At 43.9% G+C, this 18,508-nt stretch overlaps 1 protein-coding gene across 1 annotated transcript in view; it reads left to right on the top strand.

Moving 5' to 3' along the window:
- Nucleotides 1-18,508, top strand: part of dnc (phosphodiesterase dunce) — a 540,449-nt gene that overhangs the window by 11,472 nt on the left and 510,469 nt on the right. Inside the window, exons 2-3 of the mRNA XM_076521357.1 lie at nucleotides 12,104-12,314; nucleotides 13,198-13,315. Coding sequence (XP_076377472.1) covers nucleotides 12,104-12,314; nucleotides 13,198-13,315 — 329 coding nt within the window. The remainder of the gene's footprint in view (nucleotides 1-12,103; nucleotides 12,315-13,197; nucleotides 13,316-18,508) is intronic.

Genomic DNA, 18,508 nt, shown 5'->3' with positions numbered 1-18,508 from the left:
GAATAAAAACATGTCGCTGCGCTATCAAAAGGAAATTCACGGTCACCGGTTGGCAAATGAAAGTCGGCCAATAACTACGGACGCAGCCATCGACTTCTGTCCGCAATATCTGCGAATTAGCGTGCGACATTTTTCAATTTCGGACGAGATTATATTGTAGAATGAGTTTATAGGAAATTCAGGTCGCTGCAGATAGTGGATGTCGAAAACCGATATTAAAACTGTTATAACTTCGCGGGAACGAGTCGTACGACGATGAGCCTGAACTCGTTTCGAAGCCTTAAGTCTCTACTTTCAACGCGCATAGGTTGTTTCTTGGGAAAAAATTGTTTGCACCGGAAAACTGACGGGAAAGTGAAGATTGTGATTTTTTATAATTGTGCAAGTTCAAACGTGTGCACGAAGTTTGAAAAATTTTTCTTCGGTATGAAACGAACGCAGAACTCAAGATCGAAGTCTCAGCTTTGCAACGAGTCTAAAAAAATTGGTCTACGATTTTTTCTTGCCATTTTGTCGCACTCGGAGTGAAAAGTCTGTCGGCGACTAATGGAGTTATGTTAAATACACTGTAGGATTTTATGCGACCGAACTCGCTCCTCGTTTATGTTCTGTAAAATCGGTAGAAAAAATCGTGGAGCAAGTTTTGAGATGTCGTTCGAAAGAGGAGACTTCAATCTTCAAATTCGTGTTAGCTAGAGTCAAGACAAAAATTTTTTGATGATTTGCGAGACTTGTGAAGTTTGAACATCTTTTAAGAAAAATGTGTCTTTGGTTTCCGAACCAGTAGATCACAAAAAAAATCGTAGGTTAAAACGAGTAAGAAGTACCAAAAGTAGAGACTACAAGCTATAAAATAAGCTAAAGCTGATCGTTGTACGATTTTTGTTCATGAAGTTACACTAGCTCGAATATTATCGATTTTTCCGATATCATGAAGTCATGTGTGATTTTGATCGATTGAACCTGTTCACTGTTTCAGCTCCATAAAACAACTGGAAAAAATCGTAGAGCAAGTTTTGAGGTGTTGTTGGAAAGAGGAGGCTTCAGTCTTCAATTCTATGATAGACATTCTCACGAAAAATATTTTTCATTGATCTCGCAATCGTGCGGATGTTCAACACTTTGCAGGAAAAATGTGTCTTCAGTTTTCGACTCGGCGCGGCATGGAAATAAATTTTCAAGGAAATTATGCTACAGGTGTCAAAAGTAGAGGCTTCAAGCTTTAAAATGAGTCGAGGTTCATTGCGCTACGATTTTTTGTCACCGAGTTACGAGTGTTCGAATATCGACGATTTCTCGAAAATTGGGAACATAATATAGCGCTATTTAATACAGAATAAATACTGAATAAATTAATAAAAAATATAGACACTATGAGTAACAAATAGACCGTGAACTTCTACGCGAAGCAAAAATTGTGTTCGTCAATTGAAAGATGCAGAAACTACATACGACATTTCTTTCTTTCCCGAGTCATTCGTATGACTAACACAATATTATACTGAAATTCAACAAACGTTCTCTCTACTTTACATTCGAACTATTCATTTCTGCCATAAATGCACGGAATCCGCAGTGTCCACTAATAAGCGACCGTGCCATTATCCGAACACTCGGGTCGCTTGGCCCGGCTGACCGAGAGGTTCCTCCCTTCCGAACGACTGATTAATCTGAAAAGAAGCACTCGACGTGCCGGAATCAATTAACGCTCTTATCAGCCGTCGCGTTCATTATCGTTCGACGGAGCCCGAGTCGTTTGATCATTGCCGGCTCCGCCATACTTTCCCCGTTCAGTTAATTCAGTCGCGGCGCAGAGGATCCCCTAAATCCCGAGATAACGAAACCGCTGAGTTCCCGGGGGAAAATTTCTCGCTATCCGTTCCCCGTTCCGGCGATAACGTATTCCCAGATTACAGAATTGCTTTATTGATCCTCCACCGTGCAGGTGTTTGCGTCCCGTACACCGACCGACACAGGATTCCGTCGAACACACAGAATCGATCTACGAGATTGCGATGTCCAGGCGCGATCCGCCGGTCCATCGTTCGCGAAGAGAGCTCTCGCCTTTCGTCGCCGTATCTCCGTTCGTCTCGTCGGTTAGCATCTAACAAAAGCCGAGAAATTCGATTTAATTATCACGGACGCGATTTCCACGGCGATCACACGAGCTTCCAATTAAAATATCTCACGGCTGTTGGGCAGGCCGCCCTTCCCGGCCCAGGTCTCCGATTAAATTCGTTTTCCGGCAATTACGCGGTTCGACGGGATCTCCGGCCATTCATCAGCGATAACGTTCCAGCGAGATCGGCCCTTAGCACGCCGTGAAATAAGTGGCACCCGGTGTATGGCCCGGTTATCTGCTTTTAGAATCGTTCTTGGCCGCCCTATCGAGCTATTCATTTCTTTATTGGCTCGCCGATATCGGCCTATTTTTTTTTCTTTTTTTTTCGTGTACACTGCTCGGCCGCCGGCTTCCGGCACGCACGTTCCGCTGATAACGGAGAGTGCGCGCCCGTCGACCGTAATCGCGAGATTAAGGCTGCATTATTCATTTCAGCAGAAAGTGCGGACAGAGAGGTGTTCCAGTCTTTGCGCGCGGCCGATGTGAACGTCTTTGCCTTCCAGCTCGATGGAAATCGTTTGAACTTTGGATCGCTATTTTCTGCCGAGACGCTCACGCCGACAAGCACGCTGGAACGCGTGAAAAAACATCTTAGGACAGAGGCTGCGTAAGAGGCCTCCAGTTCGCGCGCGGCGTCTTCGCGCGAATTTAATTCTCGCGGCACTCCGGCCCGTGAACCGTGATGCGCTCGGGGCGTCGAATAATACACCAGAGGGAACACGATTTTTAAGCTGATAATTTCAAATTTCTGTAGGCGTGGTCTACAGGAGTGGGCGGAGCTAATGGCGAAAAGGCGGGGCCGAGAGAAGAAGGCGTGGCCTAAGCATAATAATAGGCGGAGCCTGGTAGAGAAGCGCGAGGCTAGAGTAAAGCTTTCTCTTTCTAACGATGTTATAAAATTTGCTCTATTTCGTATTGTTGCTGTTTTATAGATATAAAACGACGAGCAAGTTCAACGTAACAAAATCGCACATGAACTCCCGATGTCCGAAAAATCGACAATATTCGAGCTGCTATCATTTTGAGAGATAAAATCGTACAACGATCAGTCTTAACTCATTCCACAGCCTGAAGCCTCTACTTTTGTTATTCTTAGCTGATTTTTATCTACGATTTTTTTGTACGATGCACTGGTTCGGAAACTAAAGACACGTTCTTCCTAAAAAATGTTCGTATTTCACAAGTCTCCAAAAACCTTAACAAATTTTTCTCTCGACTCTGTCCGATACAGATTTGTACGCTGAAGTCTCCCCTTTCGATTGATATCTAAAAAATTGCTCTACGATTTTTTCTAGCTGTCCTACGGACCAGAAACGACGCGCAGGTACGATTTCTCAAAATCCGACATGACATCTGTGAAATGAGTGACATTAAAATTGTCGTAATTTCGTGAAAAAAAATCATGGAGTAATAAACTTTAGCTTATTTTAAAGCCTGAAGTCTGCACTTTCTCGATCAGAGATTCATTTTCCTTGAAAATTATTGTTCACGATGTGCCGAGTCGAAAACTAGAGACATGTTCGATGGAATGATGGAGTCGTAAAGAGAAGGCGGGTCCTAGCGGCGAAGGGCGGGGCTACGTTGCAGAAGGGGCGGGGCTTGCAGATGTGACTGTGCGAACTGAGACGGGTAATTTGATTTCTGGTCACCGAACTACCTCGTTAGAGTACCTTTTGATATCTATGTTTGTCGAGATCGTGTCTATTTGGTCGAAATAATTTTAGAACACCCTGTGCACTTAGGATCACGATTCTAAGAGCTCCGACCGGCGACAGACAGCTCCGAGCGTGGAATAAATTATCCGGAAACATGGGGGAAGGGTGTAGCCTGATCCCCCTGTTAATTTCGTCCCCGCGGTACGGCCTCGGGTGTTCTTGCGGGGACGCGGGAGTGCGGGTCGCGAGACGATTTCCTCCGTCTGATTAAACCGGTCCATCTAATCTCCACCTAATAAAGTAGACTATGAAGGCCGAATTTCGGCTGTATACGAGAACCGGCACTCAATTTCGTTATGGTCGTCACCGGCGCAGGCGGGCATCGCACGCTCCCTTACACAGAGTTCTCGCGGGCTCAGCGATTCGCCTTCGTCCTCCCCAGGGACTCCGTCACATTTACTATCTCTCCGTAACAGTCTTTGTAGCTCTATCACGGACCGGACCAATCATCGTGTGAGCTTTCGTGTCTGAAATAGCGATGCCGCGATCAGTGGTCTCGTTGGTATCCCGGTGACAGAATCACGGCTACTTCGTTTCTCGTTTCCGAGAAGCAGATAAAAAAAATTGTCGAGTTCTTAGCTCTGTCTGTGGAGCTTCCTCGTTCCAAGACCCGCCTCTTTGTTTAAATCACGCCCCTTTTTAGCCCATTCCTTTCTTAGAGACTTCTTTTTGATACTCTACTTACCGGAAGCTAATTAAGAGGTTTTTCGATCACTGTGCTGTACGTAAAAGATGTTCGGTAATTTTTTGTTTAATTATTACATGACGGACGATTTTCACAACTGTGCTATTGACGATGTTTATGATAATCCTGAGTTTTATTCAGCAATTTTTTAAAATATATTTTTGACGATATTTTTTGCACATTTTTTGTTAAATCGTTCCGTTCTTTAAGTCTTGGGAAAGCATTCTTTGGGAACGCCTCTTTTTCAAACCTTTTCGATTCTTTGAGCCTTCTCTCGTTGTGCTTTTCCTATTCTTTGAACCGTTCTCGTTTTTGGACCGCCCTCTTCTTCGAACCGCCCACTTTTTGGACCGCCTACTTCTTTAGACCGCCTACTTCTTCGGACCGCCCGCTTCTTTAGCTCCGCCTCCTTCTTAGCATCACCTCTTGCCTAATCGCGTTCCAAAAATATTAAAAAACATCCAACCTATTTCCTACTAGATTTGGAGTCAGGACAAAGCCGTCAGAACAGCAACAGTGGTCTAAATATCTGATCAACTGGGTGCTTTAGTTTGTCGATACTGCGTTCGCAAAGGCTGCCCGATGGCCACGACGCGACACACGGACGGTCCTTTGTGGCGATTAGTTGAATAAATATGAAGCGTGGACGTCGGACAACACCGTAATTAGGATTCTCGGCGGGGAAGACATCGGGAGCCCCGTAGCGGAGAAGAAAATACGAACGGTTGGGACAACCTCGATCGATATGCAATTAACGGTCGAGGCGTGTAGGACAATAGAGCCGGCCCCGCGACCAGGGATAAATATTTGTCACTACAAACAAACGCGCGTAACCCGGTTGATACTTTTATTCGGCTATCCGGAGGCGGAGCCTTGGATTATCAGTCGACACGCTTCTGTTTCTTCCGTGTGTACGATTATAATCCTTTCTTTTCTTTTTAAAACAAATTGTCGATATAAATTGGCCAACTTCGACCGACGATAACTCCGCGAAAAGTCATCGTAAGATAATGACTTTTTGTGTAAATTAAAGCATGAAACCTCTACTTTAAGATAACGTTTCTAGATCTTAAGTTTGATGCACACTCGCCACTGTAACCCTTTCAATATGAGACCATGTTTGTCGCATTGAAAACTGCCAAGTTTGACGAAATGCACGGACCTTGCAAAATTTTTTCCGGAGATGCCGTATGCAGCCGAACGAAGCTAGAACCATCCCTTTTAATTTGAAAAAAACGAATCGTGGCTGCGATTTTTTTTCGCGAAGTTACAGAACCTTGATGGACCCCTTGTCAAACGCGGTAATTTTCAAGACGACAAACGTGACCTCACATTTAAATGGATACGGTGGCGAGGTTGCATCGAGCTTAAAATCCAGAAACATCGTCTTAAAGTAGAGGTTTCAAGCTTTAATTTGAAAGAAGAGTCATCATCCTACGATGATTTCTCGCTGAGTTATCGTCGGTCAAAGATGGCCAGCTTTCCTCCAAAATTTTGCAACACCGGAATCTTCTCGAGCATCATATTTACGATTTTTCATTTCTGCTCCGTCAACGTCCAGCCACGTGCCGACGAAATTTGCCGATGCCGGCGGTACCGTCCCGGAATGCAAAGTAATTCCCAGGGGAATCGATTCACCGTTCGAAACTGCAGCGAAAACGTGGAATACATTTTTCCCGTACGAGACCTCCCTTCGGTGGGAATCGGCTTTAAATATGAGATTCACCACGAACACACATTCCAGCATGGCACCGTCAATCAATGCAACCGCCACTTTCAAAGGCGTTTTCTGCTCGATGACGAAGGTACTTACCGGAAAAATTCGCTCTACATTTTCGATTCCGTTTTCCACGAGTTGCCATAGCTCATGATTAAATTTTATTCGGAAAACTGCAGATTCCAAGGAAAATAAATACTATCTTCGAGACCTAAGCAACGACAATTTTATCCAGAATATACTGAATTGTTTAAAACGCATCAAAAATGTGCAACAAATTATAAAGCAAAACACTTGCTACTTAGCTGGATTAATAATTAACAAGACTACGAACGTTATTCCCTGACAAAATAGTATCGGAAGCAGCGCTCTCAATTTTATCCTTCGATTTCACGGCAAGATGCGGCACAGTAAAAAATGTGGTTTTATGTAGCGAGCTGGTTCGATACACATTGAATCTGTATACCAAAAGAAGCGCGCAACAATTGCTTTTTACTCTTCGCTCTTTACTGAGTAGCACACGGAAGTTAGAAGGAAAGTAGCTCAACTATTGCTGCGGTTCCGTGCGCGGGTGATATTCGAAAACGAGTCGCGGCGAGAGCTCAAATCCATTTTCCAAATTGTCAATTTTTGTTTGCAAGTTGAAGGAAAATTAGGGAGAATTTATTCTACATAGATTTTATATTATTCGTGCGGTTGTTACTGTAACAATTCATAGGATGCGATTGTTTATTGTGCAAGACTCTGGCGAATCGTTTTTCCCAGTAAAGAAATCTCGCCGAAGCATTTCTTGCTCGCGTCGCGACGCTACTTTTTGTACCCGGCGACGAACTCGGCTGATCGAGCTTGATACCTGTCCCAGGTGAACGACCGTCAATAATATATAGAGAACGGCCGCAAACACGGCCATAAAGGGCCACCGAGGAAGCAAAAAATGTCTATAAAAATGTCTCTAAAACGTTGCTAGTTAATAGAATAATCGCATCTTGTAAATTGCTAGAATAATTCCAAGATTCCATAAATTATTCGTTTCTATTTTGTCCGATATAAATTGTTACAGCTTCCTGCGTGCAGTGTCTTGGAACAATTTTTTCGACGGAAATGAATTATACGTGACAAAAGTAGAGATTTCAGGCTTTAAAATGAGCTCAGTTTCGTTGTTCTGTGATTTTTATTCGCGAAGTTACAGTATTTCGAATATCGTCGATGTTTCGAAGGTTAGAAATTACATGTAAAATCTAGGATTCCTATCGATCATATCATAAGTCAATTTTTTAAAAGAATCCGGTCAACGGCTTCTGAAAGTAGACACTTTGGGCTTTAAAATGAGCTGAGTTCCATCGTCGTACGATTTTTTTGCACGAAGTTACAGCCGTTCGAATATCATCAATTCTTCGGAAATTCGAAATTTTGTATAAAATCTAGAACGAGATTTCTCATCTACCGTGTCGCAAATAAATTTTCTTAAAGAAATCGACGGACCGCCTCCGAAAGTAGATACTTGGAGCTTTAAAATGAGCTAAGTTCCATCGTCGTATGATTTTTTTGCACGAAGTTATAGCCGTTCGAATATCATCAATTTTTCGGAAATTCGAAATTTTGTATAAAATCTAGAACGAGGTTTCTCATCCACCGTGTCGCAAATAAATTTTCTTAAAGAAATCGACGGACGGCTTCCGAAAGAAGACACTTCGGGCTTTAAAATGAGTCGAATTTCATCTATGTACGATTTTTTTGCACAAAGTTATAGCCGTTCGAATATCACCAATTTTTTCGAAAACTTGAAACTTCGACGAAAGCAGTAGACGGCTCGTTTTTATAGTCACCGATCGTCCACACAACTATAAAAACGAGCCGCGAGGCTCGAATAATCGTGCCTCCTCTTCCCAAATTGTCCCTTTTCGTGCGCAATCTGCGCGCGAATTAGGGAGGAATGGCTGTAACTGGTTAATTGGAAGAGATTTCGCAGAATCGATGTAGCAAGCCGAGCAGCGGGAGGAAGTTCAAGCTCTCCGCGATATTGCGCTACTATTTCAAGTTGGAACCACGCGCGGATGTTCCAGCACGTCGTCCACTATTTCGAGACTCTTTACGAGACTGCCGTGACCCGTTTTTTTTTTCTAAAAACGGAGGAACCGGCCGCGCGTGGGACAGCGTCCGGCCGGATTCAAGGCAGCCGTGCGTGCGCCTCGCTGCAATGCACACGTTGCTCCGGAAGAGACGAAAAGGACACATTCGAGTGTCCGTGAAAGCTGCGAGCCCGGCGTAAGCGCACCTGTTGACTGAACACCCGGAATCAATACGTCTCCGCGTGGGCGGAAAAAGCAGGAAACCCTTCGAATCGGATGCGGGACGCTGTTCCTTGGACCCCGGCCGGACAGCGAGGTTCCTTCATTTTTGACGGAACTGTCGCTCTGTCGCGATTCGATTCTCTCCGGCTCGACAGATTCGATCACGATTGGAACAGATAATCGCTCGGCGCACGAATTGAAACGTTCGGAAACAATTTGATCGACACCCTGGAACCCTTTCTCGACGCGTGTCCCTCGACGGAATATTTTCGTAACGCCCCCGATTAATATTTCAAATCGTGCGAATGTCTGAACGGTCTTTTTATCACATTTATTTATTTTTTTATTTATTTATTATTATTTACTATTTATTTATTTTTTATTTTCTTTATTTATTGCAACGTTATAATTTATAACGTATCGTTTATTATTTATTTCATTTTATTACTTATTAGTATTTATTGTGCGAATGTCTGAACGGTCTTCTTATCACATTTATTTATTTATTTATTTATTTATTATTATTTATTATTTATTTATTTTTTACTTCTTTATTTATTGCAACGTTATAATTTATAACGTATCGTTTATTATTTATTTCATTTTATTACTTATTAGTATTTATTGTGCGAATGTCTGAACGGTCTTTTTATCACATTTATTTATTTTTTTATTTATTTATTATTATTTATTATTTATTTATTTTTTACTTCTTTATTTATTGCAACGTTATAATTTATAACGTGTCATTTATTATTTATTTCATTTTACTACTTATTAGTATTTATTGTTCCGTTGTAATTATCGTTTGCTGTTGCTGGGCATTCATAAATGTAAAAATTCGATACTTCACAACGAGTGGGATTCGTTGAAGAGTATTGGACGCGCGCGCGCGGCGGAATCAGGATGCAGTAGAAACGGTCATTCAGGATCGGACATTTTATTCTAATTATCTTCCCGGCAACAACAACGTGGAAAGCTGCATTAAAATGCTGCCGAGTAATTAGGACAATATGGGATATCTCGAAGATATTTCCATTCGCATTTCTCAACGTATTGCAATGATTATTATTGCGTGGTCAATGCGTTTGCGACAAAAGCGAGCAGACGAAATATAAAAATATCAAGACAAAAGATTTACAATTTAACAATATATTTGCGATACTTTTAATCGATTAAAATTGATGAAATAACCAATTTATTTGTATTTAATTTCTTTTTTATATATTTTGCAGTCTATATTTACCATTATTTACCATCTTATTATTATTTACCATTATTTACCATCTTATTATTATTTACCATTATTTACCATCTTATTATTATTTACCATTATTTACCATCTTATTATTATTTACCATTATTTACCAACTTATTATTATTTACCATTATTTACCATCTTATTATTATTTATCATTATTTACCATCTTATTATTATTTACCATTGCAGGATATTTCTAAATATAAAAATCTTGACATTGTGCAGCGAGTGGGTTCCGTTAACAAAAAAAAGAAGAAATTGACTGCAACATAGAATTAACATGACGTAACATCCGTGTACAGTGAAAACGGCCAGCCACGAACAGACATTCTTATTCTTCCTTTAGTTTCAACGGCGTTGGGAGAAGATTCATTTAAATGCTGTCAGCTAATTAAGACAGAATGGAACAATTCAAAGACATTATTATTTCTATTTTCGAATGCACTGCAATGTTTATTGTTATCTATCATCAGAACAAAATGAACAAAACACAAAAATCTGTCGTTGTACAGCGAGTCGATTTTTTTTTTTAAAGAAAATTCGCTGCAGCTGGTCAGACACGTCAATCGACCGCTCCCCCTTTGGTCGCAGCGTGCGAAAAGCCCATTTAAACTGCTGCCAAGCAATTAAGACGACACAAAGTGTCTCCAAGAAATTTTAATTCATATTTTCCAACGTACTGCTACGTTTATTATTATTCATCTGTATTTCCATTTATTATTTGTCGCCGGACATATTATTCACCGTTGCTCTTATCGTTAATATTAACTGCTGGACGTATTATTTATTGTTGCAATTGTATCGTTAACATTTATCGCTGGACATTCGTAATTGTCAAAATCTGGCATTGTACAACGAGCGAATCTCGCGTGGAAGAAAGTTGGTCGCAGCTCGGAATTCACTTGGAAAGGTGAAATCAGCGCACAGTAGAAACGGTCAGCCACGGTCCGACATTCCAATCCAATTCTCCCTTTGGCCGTAGCAGTGTATGTAGAAGGTCCGCTCGAAACTCAGCCGGCCAAATTAGCAGCACGATTAAAAAACGAAAAGATCAGGGGTCGTGTCGGTAGAATAGGTCGACGATGATCAGCCGAGCGCTCGCGCCTTCGAGTGCCGTTGCCTGGACAATGGATCACCCCGAAAAAAACATTCGTGCTGCGGTTTAAACGGCCCGCCAGGGGCAATTGGCTTTGACGAATGAAAAAGCAACGAGAGAACTCAGAGGGCAAAGAGAAACATGGAAATCTATACAACGCCTGTAGCGTTTACCTTTTCAAAGAGGAACAGAGAGGGGGGAATGGAGAGAGGGAGAGAGCAAAAGAGAGAGGGAGTGAGCAAGAGAAAGAGAGACCAAGGAGAGAGAGAGAGAGCAAGGCGAGAGAGAGAGCAAAAGAGAGAGTAAAAGCAAGGCGACAGAGAGAGAGAGAGAGAGAGAGAGAGAGAGAGAGCAAGGCGACAGAGAGAGAGAGAGCAAGGCGAGAGAGAGAGAGAGCAAGGCGACAGACAGAGAGCAAAGCGAGAGAAGGAGAGAGAGGGAGAGAGCAAGGCGACAGAGAGAGAGAGAAAGAGGGAGAGAGAGCAAGGAGAGAGAGACAGCAAGGCAAGAGAGAGGGAGAGAAGGAGAGGGAGAGAGCAAGAAGAGAGAGAGAGGGGGCGAGAGAGCAAAAGGGGGAGAGATAGAGCAAGAAAAGAAAGAGATAGAGCAAGGAGAGAGTGAGACGGAGAGAGAGAGAGAGAAAGAGAGAGAGAGAGAGAGAGAGAGAGAGAGAGAAGGCTGCCAGGTGAGGTTATTAATGTCGCGGTGAATCTAGTTATCGAACGAAGGAAGAAAATTGCCGGGGAAATTCCCGTGAAGCAGCCGCGTTTGCCATCCTTAAAGCGGTACTTTGCTTGACTTCTTTTTCTTTTAGCGACTCGCCGGCCGAGAGGCCTTGGCCGTAGCCGAGCTTCTGACCTTTTTTTTCGCGCGCGAATGATTTTCTCAAACCAGCGAAGAATCGCGTCCACGACGATACGGAACGAGGTGGCTCCCAAGGGCTTCTATTGACGATAGAGGCCTCGCCGCCGCACGTAGCGACCTTTCGCTATCACGTGTTACGCAAATCGAACCCTGCTTTTCGCGACATTGTTTTCCAACCCATTTCCCGTGACGTCGCGCCGCCGCCGCCACCTCCGGCCCTATTAGGGAAGTTATTAAAGTCGATGGAAACGCTAAGCAACGTGCAAGGGGTTAAGAAAACATAATAAAAAAAAGTGGACCTTTCGTCGTCCCTTTGATGACCGCTTAACGATGATTAACGTTCTGTTTGCAGTCTGTGGAAATCGAAGTGAGGGTGACCAACGAGGTGCCCGTCCCGGCTGCAGACGACACCGTCTCCAAAGATGCAGGGTCGACTTGGACGACGACGACGGCGACGTCGGCCCCCAGCAGTCGAACGACACCCACGATCCCGGCGAGCCCGTATCCCCAGTACTTATCGCCGCATGTTTTTCAAGGGCGGCACTCCCTCTGCTCTGCGAACGGTAAACTTCAATTTTCCTTTGCGCACACAGCCCCCGTTCTACTATTCGGCGTTGATATCATTGGTCGTGCCCCGGGAAGATTGCATACGGGGGCACTACAATTGCAGTTATATCGGAACGGGTCGCCGCGAAACGATTCGGAATTTCGTTGGGAATTACCCGGACAGAATTTCGAAAGCGTTCCCGTAAATCGTGGCTTTCGCGCGATCGTTATAATTTGGCTGATTAAACGTTGAACGATGCCGTAGCCGGCCCGTAAACCGCGACGACGGATTCTTTAAACGCCGTACGGATCGTCCGGCACGAAATTACTCGACGATAATTTATAGCCGGCCCCGGCTGGCCGCCGTTGAAATTATTCTGTCGGATATAAATGAGCACGCCGGGGGCCCGGGTATTCCAGGCAATTCGATCTATCGAAAGGAAGACAATCTCGTTATCCCTAATTGCGACCGGCAAGCTTCGTTAATTCTTTTCCCGGGGGTCGTTCTCGAAACGGGTAGACTCATTCGAAAAAGTGCAAGCACGATGGCTGAATTGAATTACTAAACAGCGCCGGCCGGCAGCAATTCTACCGGGCGAATTTCAAATTTATTGAGAACCCTCGGAATCGCGAAATATTTGACTGGAAATCGTGTACGGACCGGCGGAGCGTGGATGCGAATGAATAAAACAGGCAGCGAAACTGGGCTGCCACGTGTAACTATCCTATGGGATTCCCCTACTCGAAATTCGCCGTCATTATGGTCCCCGGTTGGCAATCTGTTCAAATTGATTCCTGTTCCCCTGCAACCTTGCCGCGGGCTTAGCATTATCCAATCTCTGGAGATAGCGTGGGGTCTTGCAGACAGCCAGAGAACTCTTACGCGTATCGTTGTTACAGATAACACGTTACGCAGAAGGCGGCCAATGACACTCTCCATCGGGCCACGTCTGAGTCTTCCTAACAAGAGCACGTCCGCCCCGACTACTTGCGTTGATAAGGAATGGTCAGCCCACGGGTAAGTGGCGGTGCTTCCTTTTTTTTATTCCGGCGAAATTGATTTTCTGTCCGAAACAGAGCCATTTTCATTCACTGGGATCGTAAAGCACTGTAATAAACGTACGAGTACGTACTTACCAGCCAGCAATTTTTCCTTAAGGGGTATGGTATTGAGAAGCGTCAAGAATATACCGTAGTGATTTATAAAGATTCAAGAATGTTTGTTCTTTATTTAAAAACAATGAAAACGTTCATAATTTAACGCTAGTGATATCTATTTTGCCTTCACTGGGCAATATAGCGACCTGCAGTGCAGATGACGTTCACTTGACAATGTAGATAACTACATTTAGCTCTACAATGGATAAGATAGAACCCTGCATTCGAGTCGACAAGATAGGCGCCTGCATTTTTCGTGCGACCACCGTCGACAAAGTGAATTACTGCATTTAGTCAGAGAAACGGGTAAGGGAGGACACTGTATTTCAGTGTTTCTGTGTCGGTAAGGTAGAAACCTTGAATCCGAGCACATCTGAGTTCATCGATAGAGGACTATAAACGAGTAATCCTGCGGTCCGACCCGGCAGTTCGGTAGTTTAGGGATCGGTACGACAGATACCTGCATTTTACTTGTTTCCACCATCGATAGAGTAGAATGCGACAATCCACAGTCGGCACAGTGGATTTCTATCGCAGGTCATGAAGGGAACTGTACGTAATTCGGAGAATTTTGACGTGCTGCGGCGAGTGGACGCGAGAGGGCGTCAGTACGGCGGCGTCGCGGCGCCGCCACCCCTCGTGGTTCGCCCGTTTCGCAGGTTTTGTTGTGACCGCGACGGCTTTGTCGACAGTCGCGCGTGATTGCGGCCGAGCAGTGCGGATTTAAGATTGCTGCCGTTTCCCTACCTCGGGAACTATCGCGTGTGCCGCACCTTCGATCGTCCCTCGGTTCCCAAGCATTAGGGGAGCAATTGTTCGCCAGCCCCAGCACGTTTCAGCCCACGGACTTCGTGGGATAAGAAACGGCCGGATATATATTTTTTACACCAACTTCGCAACTAATCCAGTGTTTTTCACGCTGAAACTTCTGTTTCGGGGGGTGCGACGGGGGGTGGAGACCCGCGCGTCCAAATTTTCGGCCGACACGTGACCGTGACGCTACGCGAACAATCCAGCTTTCCAACAAGTTTTCCAAGAATCTCTCGGCGTCCACGAAGGATGTGCCCTCGTCCAGGATGGACCGAAGAGCAACTCGTCGTCCTTGATCCCGAGTTTGCCCGTTGGTCGCGGCGTTGTGGAAGAGTTTAGGGTGAACTTTCTCCAGCCGGTTATGAGGATATTATTCGCAACGGGACATCGGTGAACGATCTTCGAGGAACTCGACGGAGGACCGTGTACACAGTGCGAGCGAACGTCGCCTGGGGATTCGCTGCGCTATTTGCCATCATCGAGCGCCGCTGGAAATGCGAGCGGAAAAGTGTGTGTGCCAGGTGTGAAGACGGTGAGACCGCTTAGTGTGGGATGGACGTCGGTTCAATGGGCATGACGGATGGAGACAGAGGCAAAGAGCACTTAGGTAAAACCACTTTCGGCTTTCGTTTGGGGAAGTTTCGGTGTTCCCACTTCAAAGTAACTGGGCACGAACATATTCATCGGTGGAACAGTTTCTTAAATTTCGAGGGGATTATAACGTGGCTACACGAGTTTTAAACGTCGTCAAACTACCATCGTCGAGCTACCTGTTGAGAAAGTTTGACGCCGGGAAAGCCGCACCAGAGCGCCGGCTGGTTTTAAATATTATATGGCAAGAAGATTAACGCTCGTTGCTTCATCGCCGGATCATGGGCTCCTCGTTGCGGTCATGACTGATCAGATCAGCTGATCGCAAGGGGTGGGGGAAACTTGTTGCGAGGGAACGCCGAAATTTCCCTTTCTCCGGCCGCGTTGAGTAATCTCGGGGCACTCGACGGATTTGTCGATGCCTCGAAGATCTGCAGTGGACGTGGAGAGAACTAGACGGCACGCTACCAAAGCGCGTCATGTTATGAAATCTGCATTTGTCGGGCTTTCGACGGCCTGGCTAACAGCCCGCAGCTCGAGGCCTTAGGCAAAACGGCTTAGATCGTTTTAAAACTCTCCCTTTCCTGAACGAGCTTCGCACAGTGCTACCTTGCCCCCAAAAAATTAGCCAATATGCTATTTTCGAAGTACACGCGTTCACACCGTCTCATAATTCCGTTAGAAAAAATCGTAGGTCATTCGGAGTAGTTCCATTTTGAAGGCAGAAGTCTCTGCTTTCATATGCCGTAACTGATTTGTCGCTAAAAAATTTGTCTACGATATGCCGGATGCAAAACTCTGACCAACAACACGTTTTGAAAAAATTGACGATGTTTGATGTGATCAATTTTCAAACCTCCACAATTTGGTTAGAGAAAATCGTACGATGATCAAGTGGTACTAGTTTTAAAGGCTGGAATTTCTGTTTTTAAACACCGTAATCGATTTTTTGGTAACAAATTTTTCTATGATATGGCGAATGGAAACGTCGCCCTGAAACACTGTCTGCAAAATTGATGATGTTGAGGGGTGGTCAAGCTTCCACAATTTGGTTAAAAAAAATCGTACGACGATCAGACTAGATTCACTTTGAAGGCAGAAGCTTCTACTTTCACATGCCGCAACCGATTTGTCCCTAAAAAATTTGTCTATGATGTGCCGGATGCGAAACTCCATCCTACAACACTTTATACAAAATTGATGCATTCAACTTTCAAACCTCCACAATTTGGTTATAAAAATTGTACGACTATCAGACTAGACTCATTTTAAAGGTAGAAGCCTCTACTTTCATACGCCATGACTGATTTGTCGCTAAAAAATTTTTCTATGATCTGGCAGGTGGGAAACGTCGCCTCAAAAATCATTCTGAAAAATTGACGATGTCTGATGAGATGTCTGATCAGATTCTCGCAATTTGATTAAAACAAAATCGTAGTATCTTGTTTCCCATTTCGAATTTTGCATTCCTGAAACCATATTTGAATTCAGCAACTTGAAAGACCAAGATTTCCGTGAACATCGTATGAAGTTATGACGCGTCGTTTCTGGATCAGGCGCGGTTTTAAAGTTGCCTCAAAAGATTAAAAGTTGTCTTCGATCAACCAGCTAACATTGTTCCCAGCGGCCTTTTCGGTATACGAGCGCTTGATTTTCCGCTGGTATTCCTGCAAATTGAATTTACCCGCTTTCATAGCTCACGATTCAAAAACCGATTGGTCAGAGTCTTTTGAGGACGCAGCGCTGTGAATATTCATCGCGTTACATATTCATTTAAAACTGATCCGCTCGGATTTCAGGCTTTGAAAATGCTCCTGCTCCCGGAAAATGCTTGGATGTGGTCCCGAAGTGAGACCGATTTCTCTGGGATTTTGTACAAAGTGAGCCGGGTTTACTGTTCGCAGATCTCGAATGTGCAATGGCTCCAGGAAGACTGTCCACTGAGTGTCCGATTTTCGAGAAATTGAATATTGATATTCAAACTATCGTTGAAAATATGTTACAACGAAACACCTCAACTCGTTTGAAAGATTGAAGTTTCTGCTTTCTAATGGTACCTCAACAATTGTTTTACGATTTTATTTCGCTGTTTTATGGAACGAAAACGAGGAACATATTCGATGATACAAAATCTCTCCTGACGTCATGTTATCCAAAAAATCGATATCTAAACTGATGTCATGTCGTGAAAAAAAATCACATAATCATAAGCGTTCGCTTATCTTATAGCTTGAAGCTTCTACTTTTGTTATCCGTAGCAGTTTTCCCTGCAACATCTTTTCTCGCGATATACCGATTCGAAAACTGGAGGTACATTTTTCCTGAAAAGCTACAAAAATCCTCATATACCGAAAATGTCCAAAAATCGACGATATTCAAAGTATTGTAATTTCGTGAAAAAAAATCGCAGACAGATGACCTCTATCTCATTTCAAAGACCAAAGTCTCTTCTTTCGAACGAGATCTCAATCAAAACTCTTCGATCTTTGGAAACTATTTTATTAATAAAATAGTACGAATAAGTTCGACCTATGCTAAATGCCTCATGGCTTTACGACGTACAAAAGCTCGAAGATGTTCAAGCTACTACAATTTCGTGAAAAAAAATCGTGCAATCATAAACTTCAACTCATTTCGAAGCCGGAAGTCTTTACTTTCGCTTCCCGTAGCTAATTTTCGTCTGCGATTTTTCTTTACGTCATACCGAGTCAAAAACTGCAGACACTGTTTTCCTAATAAACGCTAAAAAATACCCAAGTCTTGAAAGTCATTTGAATATTCGTCTGTTATTAAAAAAAGATCACGTTACCATTAACTGGTAATTAGTCGTGGTCCCGAAGGACGGCGGACGCGTCCGTGATTTCTGTTCTCGAATCGTTGACGCGAACAAAATCGTGTTGGGGGGTTCTCGTGTCGCAACAAAGAAAAAGTCGACGATCGAGGTCGACGGTCGGGCAATTAACTGATCAAAGCGCGGAAATTAATGCTGCTGACAGTGTGGACGTTGCATTCGAGGGTTCCGATATTAGGTTGCGTTCTGCTCTTAAAATTTATCGTTAGCATCCAGCGACGGCGCACAAAGCCTGTCGTGTTCCACCAACACAAGTGTCTCGTTCGAACAGCTTTCGGTCGACGAGCCTGTTCTCCGGCACACCTGCACTCTCGAAAAATACAATTTCTTTCCTATCGAGCCGCGCCGCGTCCCGGTGACTAATACTTCGACGCGACTGTCCAAGGAAAATTATTGCGAGCCATTTCTCTTCAATATTCGATGCCTCTTTTTTCCAAAGCGAAAATAATTGCTTTCACGTGCGCCAGAACAAACATTCTAGTTGAAAATATTCAGACCGCCGGTGGCTTTCCACAATAACCAATAGCGACGAACAATTACGTTCGAATAAGAGTTCTAACTTCAATGGAAACATTCATTTCCACCTTTGCCCCGAGGCTGAGGGACTGCAATTTACGTTGCCGGCAATTCGTTGTAAACCGTCGTCGAATTGGCAGGTTCGGCGGAACGTTTGTAATTCGATAGCGAATTAATTCGTCGCTGTTGGGTTGGTAACATTGTTAATAACGTCATTTTACAGCAATGATTTTCTGCGATAGAAATATATTCGAGAATGAAAAGTAATTTTTCCTCCGCGCCTTC

The sequence above is a fragment of the Megalopta genalis genome, chromosome 5 (assembly GCF_051020955.1).
Source record: "Megalopta genalis isolate 19385.01 chromosome 5, iyMegGena1_principal, whole genome shotgun sequence".
NCBI classification, from domain to species: Eukaryota; Metazoa; Arthropoda; class Insecta; order Hymenoptera; family Halictidae; genus Megalopta; species Megalopta genalis.
The sequence above is the reverse complement of the archived record's forward strand: the minus strand, read 5'-3'. Positions and strand labels throughout refer to the sequence as shown.